Source organism: Punica granatum, chromosome 8, assembly GCF_007655135.1.
Source record: "Punica granatum isolate Tunisia-2019 chromosome 8, ASM765513v2, whole genome shotgun sequence".
Taxonomy (NCBI): Eukaryota; Viridiplantae; Streptophyta; class Magnoliopsida; order Myrtales; family Lythraceae; genus Punica; species Punica granatum.
In genome coordinates, this window is record NC_045134.1 from 3,782,702 (window position 1) to 3,794,844 (window position 12,143).

Genomic DNA, 12,143 nt, shown 5'->3' on the forward strand with positions numbered 1-12,143 from the left:
TATTATTATGTCTTACAACTCAATCGAGAAACTTTTATGTGAACACACGTGTAAATACACTAGTATATATATACAATATCTTTATTAGTTCAAGTCATCATGTGAGTTCTCTTGTATCTTATAATTAAGATCGCCTAGACTATTGATCTACTCGATTTGGAATTCAGTTTTGGTACCCATCATGATGCCAGAAGAGGATCTTGAATTCGACAATGTAATATAGATTATAAACATCGATGATCAATGACATACAATCGTATGAACATGTGGCCCTGATGTAGTATGATATATGCAAAAATATTCAAATAACCCAATCTCTATTTTATAATTGACACAATCCATTTCTATATGCTATTTAATTCCTAGCAAAGCAAAACAGTCATGTGTTGATAGTACTCTAACCTCGATCAGAGTCACCACAAAATCGAAGCCAGACTGTTCACTAAAAAATTGCCGCCATGGCTGATCACTTTCATACCGAGTCAATTGCCTCCCCTGAACTTTAGATTTTTTAAACTTTTGTCTCAAAAGTATGTTTATTTATGAAATTTTCTATGTAAAATTAGTATTTTGCCCCCTGAAAAAAAATATTTATGTACTATTTATATCAAGTAACATTTTTGCCCCTTGGATGAAAATCCTGACTCCGCCCCTGCCCGTAAGGTACTTGGGTGTTCACTCTCTTCTCAACTTTTGGTGTAGCGCTTTCACCTTACCAAAGAAAGTTTTGAAGGAAGTGGAAAAGAGATGCAAGGCTTTCCTATGGAAGGGGAAAAGCAGAGGGGAGCATGGAAACTTGTTTGTCTCGTCTTCTTAACAAAAAAAAGGAGCTAGGCCCGGGGATTAAAGGGAGGTTGTGGTTTGGAATATTGACTTGTAGTCTCAGATACATTTGGTTGTTGTTTTATAAGGCTCGGACGCTTTGGATAGCTTGGGTCAGAGCTTATCTCATTAAAGGGAGAAGTTTCTAGTCCCTTAAGGCATGAGGTGAATAATGGACAGTCTGTCTGTGCACTTCTGGTTTGATAACCGGTGCAGATTCAGCCCTCTCATCAATCATTTTATTGGTTGTAGGAACAGACATTAATAGTATATTTAGTTTTAGAATTGAGTTGAGTTTTGATTTGAATTGATTTGTAATGATTGTGTTGTTGAATTATGAGAAAAAAAATAAAAAAGCAATGAATAGTTAAAAAAAGTAATGATTGTATTGTGAAATTATGAAAAAAGTAATGAATAGTTGAGAGAATTTATTATTAAAAATTGAATTAATTGATTAAAAAAATTGAAAAAAATGAAAAAGTAATAATTGTGTTGTTGACTTTTATTGTGTAGTGAGTAGAGGTAAAATCAAATTGCGAAATCAAACGAAGCGAGCTCAACTCACAGTTGCCGAGTTATTTTCCAAACATAGTAGAGCAAGACGACAAAGGAGGTTGCATTCGCCACCTGAAATAACAGATGCCATTCTGCTGGAAGGTTTTGAGGACAGAGTTGTTTGGGTTGAAGGATCACGGTAATAGCTTCTCGGTCGCTAGTGCTTGGGAGGCATTAAGACATAAGAGCAGTAGGGTGCGGTGGTACAAACTAGTTTTGTTCCATTCATTGCATCCAACATGAATAGTACACATAAATCCAGAAAAAGAAATCAATTCAAAGACTACATTTTTATCAGACATTAATCAACTACCCAAAAGATGAAAAATAAAATAACATATTTCAAAATCTGGAAAAGAAATTTTTCGAAATCAGAGCAGAGCAATGGAGTGCTTGCAGGGTTCTCGATTTGGACGCCAAGCAATGAAGAAGGATGGAGTCGATCAAAGCTCAGCTCATCCACTACAGGAATTTGCTCCTATAGAGACAGACAATTGAGACAAAAAACTTCGTCTCTGCATGATATAGAGACGAACTTTTCCTTCTCAAGGTCAATCTCAAAAAGCCTCGTTGCAAAATAATGAGATGAAAATTTTCGTCTCATCTACGATTCAGACGGAATTTTCCATCTCAACCTGATAAAAGGTCTTCACCCTGGCACACGTGTGTGTTAGCACTTAAGCTACTCTCATTTATTATTACCTTTTAACATTTCATTATATTTATTATTATTTAACTACGAATTTTCATTTTAAAGACGGGCTTGGCTTGTTCATGCAAACACCAAATCACCAATAGATGAGAAATACAAAAGAAGGAGAAAAGATCCTGTTTCCCTCCACGTACAATCTTAGCCCAAAATGGTTCAACTTCTTCAATTACCATAATCCAGTCCAACCTGTTCACCCGTTGAAAGATCATATACCGGGGCATTCTCTGGATGATCTCGAATATCTACAGTTAGGCGATGAAATCCGAGTACTGTTTTTCCAGTAGAAAATTCGACTGCTGTTTATCTATCCCCTTCGTGAACTTATTACTCATTTTCAATATAATTTCTCGGGGTTAAACTCCTTATTTTACATCCAAAAGAGTAACTGCCTACAATAGGATGTCACTTTTTCTTAATCTATTTTTTAAGTACTGGAATATCCTGAACTTTTGGTGATAAGTGACAAATAGCTAGGTTTTCTCTTGCATAAACTTGTACTCATAACATCAAAGAAGCTGCAGAGATAAATAATTTGAGAAAAAAGAGTATTTAATCTCAGATCGAGCTCTAACTAGGAATTGTCCCAAAAGTCATGGGTGGTAATAAAAGAGACCAAAGCTTCTGTATATGCCTAGTAAAGAAATAGGTATACAAATGAAAATTATAGCTAGATATTCAGGAAATTCCACATAATAGGATTGAAGCGGTAGCGTGTACTTACACCATTATGCGACGCACCCCCCTCTCTACTTTACTCTAAATTGCAGCCCAAAAGGGCTCAGCTTTAATTTCTTCCATAACACTGGCCAGCTTTCCCACCATGGAAGGAATCAGATGATTAACCCACCTCTCCTTTCCTGAACTAAGCATTGTTCTCAACGTAAGCGATGGCTGGCTTGCCGACTTTGTTAACTTCCAACTTCTTCTAATTGCTCAAACTGCACAGTTTCACTATCTCTTCAATGATAAGGCCGCAATCAATTTTTCTTTTTTCTTTTTTTTTTTTCGGTTACAAGGGAGGCATATAGGCTTAAAATAATGAAATGGAAAATCCTAATATCTAATAAAAGTGCACGGCGTCCCACTTAATATCTAAACTGGAGCTATTGAGAAATCAAACGAGAATGTATACCACTATACTACACCCTCTTTAGACCGCAATCAATTATGAATATGAAACCTTATAACACGTAATTATGTATCCTAGTACATTCTCTTAATTGATTGGTTCAAGTTTTTTTTTTTTAATGATATGGTTCAAGTGTCTATATTATGGAAGATTTCTTTCATAATAGGAAAATATAAGAATCGAAGTCGAGTTTTGTAAATGGAGAAATCGCCGCCGGAAGAGTTTTTTTTTTACCCTTTAGTGGGTGACTCAACTCAATTCTGAATTAGTCGGAATCCATTGAGCCTTCGAATATCAAGTGACCCGGTGCACATTAATAAATAAATAAAATAACTCTAGAGTTATTTAGGGCAGTTGGACCTATTTATGAGTGGTGGAAGATGACTTCTCAATATTATTAATGCCTACCACTTGACAAGGACGTCGCCTGAGTCCCCCAAATTTATATAGGACATAAAGCAATACCTATTGAGTCGCGTTTCTATATTTTGCAACAGATTACTCCACCTTCGGTCCTGGCCTGCCTTCTACGCCGGACCTCCTGTTGTTAAATGAAGGCAGCTGCCTTCTACCCATCATAAATGTATGCGCTCACCCAAATTGTAATGGGGGCTATACATGATTTCTAGCTTATGGCTGTACGGAAGTGTATTTACTCTCGGTGACCTGAAAGAAATTCTATAGGGTCGAGTCTACTCGCCATACGGGGGCATTTTGACTGTTGGTAAGTTATCTTGATTCATTTTCAAATTCTGTCCCGGTAACACCACCTCTTATGTGAAGTTTGTCAAACTCCAGCACTTGTAAAATGAACGTCGTCTTTGCTCGATTTGTTCTGAACAGTCATGGGCCGTGCCTTTGTTCAGGACGAAATTGTTTGCTACTTCACGCAGATCACACTTGCCCTCCATTCTCGCGCTTCAATCAGATAAAACAAGAACTTCCGAGCTTCATTCCCATCGGAGAATTTCACACATGCATTATTTTAGGTTATAAGGGAGATTCGTGAGCTTAGTACAATGATACATCTTTATTTTTAGTTCCCTGTCCTTATGAGGCACATCAACATCCATTTTAACCCAGAAAAAAAAAAGTACGTAAGAGGGGAAGCGTGGCTCTATTTCACTCTAAATTTTAGCCCAAAAGGGCTCAGCTTCTCTTCCATAATCCTCTCCAACTTTTCCGCCATGGAAGGAGTCATATGATTAACCCAATCGCCGACCTCTCCTTTCCTGAAGTACGTCTTGTTCTCGGTCGACCAAACGCCCGGCTTGCCAGTTTTATTCACTTCTAACTCTTTCAAGCTGCTCAAACTGCACAACTTTACAATCTCTTCAATCACACCATCCCTCTCTTCCTCCTCCGAGAAAGGAACCCCCATGAACTCCGCGATCCTCTTTAGGTTCCCCGCAGTGTCTTCCCTCAGGTCCTCATATTTTAGGAATAACACGTTGTTGGGCCTCTCCAAGCTCACCTTCCAGTATCCCAACATGTGGTCCCAAAATGGACCGAACGCTTCGATCCCTCTGCAGCAATAATCCAAGTACTCCTCCATGGAGCTTCGTCCACCCGACCAGAGCTCAGGCTTAACTTGTGCAGCGAAGTGGCAGAATGAGACGATCGTGTCGAGTGGGTTCCGGCAAATATAAATGACCTGCTCAATATTTAAAGATGATGGTTCATGAAATATTAAAGTGATGCCGAACACGAATGCCACACGGGACACCTATAAACACCACCATGAACCGCAAATCTCTAGATTTGTAGTACTTGATCCTCTCTCTCACATTCTAGCACAATTTTTTTTCTTTTTAGGATAAATGACATTTGAGAATACAATAGACTCATATATATACACTGTGACATACTTATATGAAAACAAAGTACGAGCCGAATTCTCATACTGTCACATTATCAAAAATAAAAAACGGAGCTCGCTCGCTTTGCTACGTCATCACTTATGTATCAAGGATTTTTTTATCTTTAATTATGCAATAGAATATATATATTATATGCAGAATTGCCATTCATATATTATAACAATCGAATTGCCATTCATATAGATTGTAGCAAAATGTAGAGTAGGAAACCAATATTAATGATGGGTTATAATATTTATAGAGTTGCCCTTTACATTATGGACAAATATATTCTTATAATATTAACTAAAATCAAATTGCCATTTATATAATATTGTTTGCTTATAATATTGTCGTTCATATTGTGTCGTTTATATATATATACTGCACTAGTTGAGCAAAGAGAGGCAGGCAAAGGAAGAACAAGCACACTAACCAAGTAAACTCTCAATTCATGTTTTGTATGGACTAAATATAATTTAATTTGAGTTTGGTGCATTCTTTTGTTTCTTTCCCATTGACATTTTGGTTGTGGGTCAGATGTCATTTCTTCTCTCTTTCTTGTTCTTCTTAGTACGCAACCTCAGCTACTTTCTTAAAGGAGAACAGTATTGTATATATAACTCTAAACCTCTTTTTTCCTTTCTTCTCCAAAATTTTCTTTTTCTTTGGTTGAATTTTGATTCGTAGAATGAATTTTCTAATGCAAATTTCAAACTAATTGCTTCGATATTTGACTATTTTAATAATCTTTTCCAAAATTTTCTTTTCTTGATTGAGGTTTGATTTGTTGAATGAACTTTATTTGAGATTGACTATTTCGATATTGATTATTTTAACAGGACCTCTATTCCAGTTTCATTATAAACGTCGCTTTAGTAATGGTAAGACTTTTCTTATTCATTCTTATTCTTTAGTTGAATTTTGATTTGTAGAATGAATTTTTTTAACTAATTTATCATTCAAACTAATTATTTTGATATTGATTGTTTTAATGAAATCTTTATTCCATATTTAATATGGTTGTTGCTTTAATAATTGAAAATCCTTCAATCACTAATATATATATATATATATATATATTAAGATCAAAATTTACATTAATTAGCAATATGAATAATTTTTTATATTTCGGGATTTCTATTGTTAAATTCTTTAGTAATCGTTCGTACAACATGCGGATTTTCATCTAGTTATAGTAAAAATAGAAAACGTTCTTTATCAAGTCACCCATATATATCTAATATATATAGTTTTAATTATAATAAATTACGATTTCATAAAAATTTCAAAACACTCATATAATATACGATAAAATTTTAAAAAACATAAAAATCAAACACAAACCATCTCGTGTAACGCACGGACTCTATGACTTGTAATACTAATATAACAGGGCTACTAATATATTACTTTCTTGGTATTCTTACCCGACAGCCGGATTGGCCTACTGATTCCGGCAGCGAATCATGTGGGATATGGGTGGCAAAGAGCCGTGGGACGGAGAAACTAGCCAAGTCAAGCAGCTCACCAGCTTGCCCGTAGATGGTGAACTCAAAGAAGGGGACGAGCTCGTGGGGATTGCTGGACATCAAAGGGTGGTTGTTGGCAGAGGGAGGGAACACATCACGGCGAAGGGTGGAGAAGGCGAGCGCCTTGAGCCATGTCGTGCCTGACTTGGGCTTGCTCGCGAGTATGATGTCAGAGTCATGTGCGGTGAAGTGACGGCAGAAGGAGTGGACGCCAAGGAAGACTCCCGAGGGGCACCAGAAGTTTCGATACAGTATTTGGATGGGACTTATAAAGCCTTTTTCTTTGGGGAGGGAAGCGATCAGCTCCTTGAGGTCAATGTCGTCATCGTTCTCTTGTGGCCAAGTTTGTGATCGTATTCTCCTGAATGATGGTGGAGGCAGTGAGTTCGGGTGGTTGTTGGCCATGGAGTTGGTGGACGGACTGAGATCACGGCGGCCCTAAGGAAAAGTCAATCGACGGCGGGGAGAGAGGGTAAAGGATTGGTCCTTGACCGACTAGTTTCACATGAAAATGTCCGAGCAAAATGACTGATATATATAGTAAGAGAAAAAGGTTTCTAGGGAAGATGAATAAATTACTCTTACTCATGGCAGACCCATAAAAGTAATTAAAGCTTGCATTGTTCGTTTCGTACATAGACAAGCTGCATTGAAGCACTGAACGTTGAATTTAAAACTTCTTAATAACATGTGAGGACCTATATACTACATCATCTTTTGATTAATTGACTTAATTTAATCTCTAACATATTTACTTGCCCAAAAAATTCCAAATAAATATTTTTTTCATTTGTATTAATTAGTTTACAAAACATAATAAATTTCATATAATCTACCAAAAAATATATAAAAATAATATACTCTTGGCAAGTCTAAAGCAATTAAAGCTTCGTGCTCATAGGTCCGGCTCAAGTTGCCTTATTGCATATCGTAGTCATAGCTGCATGGGAGCGCCGTAAAACGATAATGATATATAGGCTGCATGCAATCACTAATGAATAGGGAAATCTTATAACACTTGGCTTTTTTTTATATAATAATTCACCTTTACCCGATTGAACTCTATTCCTCCTCAAATTTAACAATATAATAATTACTGTTTTATTTTTTTCTTTCATTTAATAATACTTTCTCACTCATAATTTTTTTCTTGCCATTTGTAAACTTTCATTTAATAATACTTTCTCACTTACTTTTTTTCCTAATAATTTTTAAAATCAAATTTTCAATAATAAATTTCTCATCTACTTTCACATCTATATATATATATATATATATTATCATACATCAATATATTTATCAACACTTAAAATCATTATACAAAATCAAGTTGAGTTGGATCACTTATCCAACTCGAAAACCAAACGCAAGTATTTATGTATCCTAGTACATACTCTAAATTGATTGGTTCAAGAGTTTATTCTCTCCTTATACAATAGATCTTGAATTCAACTTGAATAGAGAAAATTCACGATGAAAGATCTTTATTTATTATCGGGTGACTAGACTCGATCATGAATTAGTCGAGATCCGTTGGGTTTACGGATACTAAAGATGCACACTTGGGGAAAAAAAAGAAAAAAGAAAAACTCTTATGAGCGCTGAAGATGACTTTTCAATATTATAATTTCTACCACTTGACCAGGACGTTGCCTAGACCCCTCAAATTTATAAAGGACATAAAGCAATATCTATTGCTTATAAATTCATAAGTTCGTGTCCAACTTTACGTGCCTACTTAGATCAATGAACGAGGCATCGAAGTGAGACCCGATCTAAAATAGGATCAACAAGACTCATGGCACATTATATTGCTCTCCAAATTCAAAGGTGGATAGTGAAACGCGGAGTCCTTCCATAGTGGAAAAGTTGGAGATATATAGTCTTATGGAAAACAATCTGCCGTGGCCTTTTGGGTTTTTTCCAGAAGCTAGCTAGCAGCCATGACTATTTAAAACAAGATTGATGAACCAGGTCCATCATTTTACTAGAAAAATATTCGGAGTTTGAAGATCGTACGTCCGCCCGATCGAAGTGAGTTTCACTCCAGGCTGCGGTTAGAGCACGATTTCAAAAAAGAAAATGTATTCTCAATGCACATGTGCATCTACTGGACTCAACATAAAGTAAAAATATATTCGGGATGACCACATATAGGACCCTGTCAAATTTCTTGCCTGACTGACTTATATAAGTACATGAGTCCTAAGGCATCAAATTTCTTCCATGAGGCGTTGCATACGTTCCGCCATGGAAGGAGTGAAATAATTTACCCAGTCACCAACCTCGCCTTTCCTGAAGAAATGCTTATTATCCATGTGCTTTCCTTTTCTTGTTCTACTCACCTCTAACTTCTTCATGTTACTCAGACTACACAAGTTTGCGATCTCTTCGACGGCTCTGTCCCTCTCTTCTTCCTCGGAAAAAGGGACTCCTGTGAAGCTTGCGATCTTCTTCAAAGTCCTGAAGGGGTCGTCAGCCTTCATGTCCTCGTACTTAAGGAACAACACTTTTTCGGGTGTCTTCACGCTCGCGTTCCAACTGTCCAGCATAACGTCCCGCAATCATCGATTCCTCTATATAGGGAATCAAACATCTCCTCGATAGGCCAATCCCCTGTCACGTGCCCAGGCTGCGCATTGCCCAAAAAGTGCCCCAATGATACGACCGTATCGAGCGGGTTCCGGCATATGTAAATCACCCGTGGAAATTATGCAATATCGTCTAAATATCAAATGGAATAATATTAGAGTCGTACGTGTTTAATGGTATATATAGGATGTGTGTTTTGATATTACCCGACAACTTGATTTGTGGACTGAATCTGGCAACAGTACAGTTCGTACGGAATGTGGGTGGCCAGGAGTCGGGGATTTGGAAAGTCGGTCCAGTCCGGCAAATGTTCGGGATCTGCATAGAGTTTGTACTGGAGGGAAGGGACGAGGTCATGGGGATTGGAGGAGAGCAAGGGATGGTCGGGGTCTGAAGGACAGAACCGGGACCAGCCAATGGTGGAGTAGGCAAAGGGCTTTGAACCAGGTCATGCCGGACTTTAGCCTGGTTACCAGGAGGATGTCCCAGTTGTCGGCTATGAAGTGGGATCGGATGGAGACGAGGGCGGTGAGTATCCATTTGGAGATCCGGAAGTTCTCGTAGAGGTAGACTGGGCCGAACCAACCTTTGTCTGTGGGAAGCGAGCAAATTATTTGCTCGAGCCGTTCTCGTTGGATGGGCCACATTGCTTGGATCAAGTTGGGTGGTAATGCTAGAATGTATCCAATTAATTTCAGTACAACTTATAAACCAATAGACAATATTGTCCTATAATCTCATATATCTGATTAGATGTTTCTAATGATTTTACCTGATGATTTACATATGCCAGGTGATTTCCAGACACGGGATTGAAGAGATGATGAAGATGAAAGACGATCTTGTAGGGAACTAACTCCGAAGAAGATGACAGGCTTTGTGGTAGTCCCATTCTTCTGAAAAGGAAGAGAAGAGTGGGCCCCGTCATTGAAGAGCTAGATGATGATGTGCCAGTCTGAATACCCACCGGTGAAAAATGGGGTGTAAATTAAATGAGCTGAGTCGAGGCCGGATTAATTGTAAATTAATGAAGCTCGGCTCGATCGTTTGCTCTTGAACTCGAGGTCGGTCGAGCCTCAATATCCGAGCTCGACTTGGCTCATTGTACAACAAGGCTCGGCCTAGTGAATCAAAAAGAGCTCTGACTCGACTGTGCTTGAGCTCGAGCCGTATAGACTCGAATGAGGTCGAGCTCATTTAGCTCCAAACAAGATCAATGCTTATAACAAACTGTATCATAAAAGCTCGATTAGACTCGTGAACTTCTTGAGGCGAATACCATTAAACTTGGCTCGCTCAATACAATCTCAATAAGATCGATCGTGCCGAACTTGGTGCTTTCATCAAGACGAGCTTGCATCATCCCTATGTATATTGGTGTGGCACTTTATGTCCACGGCCAGCCCTGGAGTTCTGACAGGGGATTGGCCCATTGAGCAGATGTTCGATTTCATATGCAGAGGGATCGATGGTTTTCGGGCCATTCTGGACCCATATATTGGGCTACTGGAACGAGAGACTGAAGAGGCCCGATAAGGTATTGTTCTTGAAATACGACCCCGTGGAGAATCTGAACAAGATGGCAGACTTTATGGGGGTCCCATTTTCTAAAGAGAAAGAGAAGCTTGGGGTTATTGAAGAGATTGTGAAGATGTGCAGTCTGAGTAACTTGAAGGAGTTAGAGGTGAATAAAACTGGGAAGAGATACATTTCTGATCACAAATGTTACTTCAGGAAAGGCAAGCTCGGTGACTGGGTTAATTATTTCAGTCCTTCTATGGCGGAACGTCTGCAACACATCATGGATGAAAAATTAAGCCCGCTCAGGTTGCCGTTCAAACTACGCTAGCTCGAGCTAAATAGTTATAAATCTTCAACCTATTAATTCCTCGCGTGTGGTATAGAAGCAACAAAAAACAATAACGTACGGCCAGTGCCGTATCAAGTACGTATATGTTGTATTCTGTCTTACTGGTAACCTATGTAAGATAAACTGTTGCCTTTTGCTAGTTAATAAATCTAATAGGCAAAGTTGATCCTCGCTTCGTTGTGGGAGACAACAACTTCAGTCAAGTATTATTTGAATCAATTATATGACACTTAATCATATGAATTAGTTTATTTACATGTTAATAATAATAGGAAACATTATTGTTGCTTAATAATAGTAGGAAATATTATTGTTGCTTTACCACAATTATATATCAATTTTATGTTGTTGAATTATCTTATTAAATTATGGCATTATATTTCATTAAACATATATATATATATATATTTGTATATGAACTATGAAATCCTACGCACCAGAATAAAAATATAATAAAATTTTCAAAGATTTCCAATTTGGATACTTGAGTTCATTGAACAACACTTTGAGATTAATTGACTATTTTATATGAAATTGTCAACAACTGGGTTACTTCTGGAATATTAATGATGACTACTCTCTACATACGAAAATCTATATTAACTTAAGAAAATAATTGAAGAAGATTTTATTTGAAAATGAGAGATATATAAAAGTTGTACACGTATTTTTTAAGATAGGGTACCACCTAATCTGATATACAAAATCCTAATGTTCCTCGTAAAGATGAAACTACGATGAATCAAAATCATTAATTAGCAAATATTTCACTAAACATGAGAGAATATAAAGATGACAATAGGCAGAAGATAACTACCTAAATACGTAAGATTGTATCTCTTCTGCACTCTATTTTATCTTTTCTTATTTTAAATGGACATGGATAAAATAATCTCTCGTGTAAGAGTATTGATTAATAGTTATTTAGATTAGAGTTTATTTATAATATTACATTTAGTGGCATAATGTTTTCTGAGAAGCATATAAAAATGATAGATGTGGCTTTTAATTGAGATAGCAGAAATGAAGAGAGAAAACAGAAGGATGTGAAATTCAACAAGGAGAAGAAACT

The 12,143-nt window shown here is 37.2% G+C and overlaps 3 protein-coding genes across 3 annotated transcripts; 1 reads left to right on the top strand and 2 right to left on the bottom strand.

Moving 5' to 3' along the window:
• Positions 1-4,129: 4,129 nt before the first annotated feature.
• Positions 4,130-7,181, bottom strand: LOC116189055 (cytosolic sulfotransferase 15-like). The gene is made up of 2 exons (XM_031518580.1): positions 6,508-7,181; positions 4,130-4,872 (listed from the first exon to the last, which is right to left on the bottom strand). Exons 1-2 carry the CDS (start codon positions 7,012-7,014, stop codon positions 4,336-4,338), a joined length of 1,044 nt encoding a protein of 347 aa, XP_031374440.1. The 5' UTR covers positions 7,015-7,181; the 3' UTR covers positions 4,130-4,335.
• A 1,641-nt stretch (positions 7,182-8,822) lies between these two features.
• LOC116187831 (cytosolic sulfotransferase 15-like) lies at positions 8,823-9,161 on the bottom strand. Its single transcript, XM_031516791.1, has one exon. It carries the CDS (start codon positions 9,159-9,161, stop codon positions 8,823-8,825), a length of 339 nt encoding a protein of 112 aa, XP_031372651.1.
• Positions 9,162-10,669: 1,508 nt separating this feature from the next.
• Positions 10,670-11,050, top strand: LOC116187834 (flavonol 4'-sulfotransferase-like). The gene has a single exon (XM_031516796.1). It carries the CDS (start codon positions 10,670-10,672, stop codon positions 11,048-11,050), a length of 381 nt encoding a protein of 126 aa, XP_031372656.1.
• Positions 11,051-12,143: the final 1,093 nt, after the last annotated feature.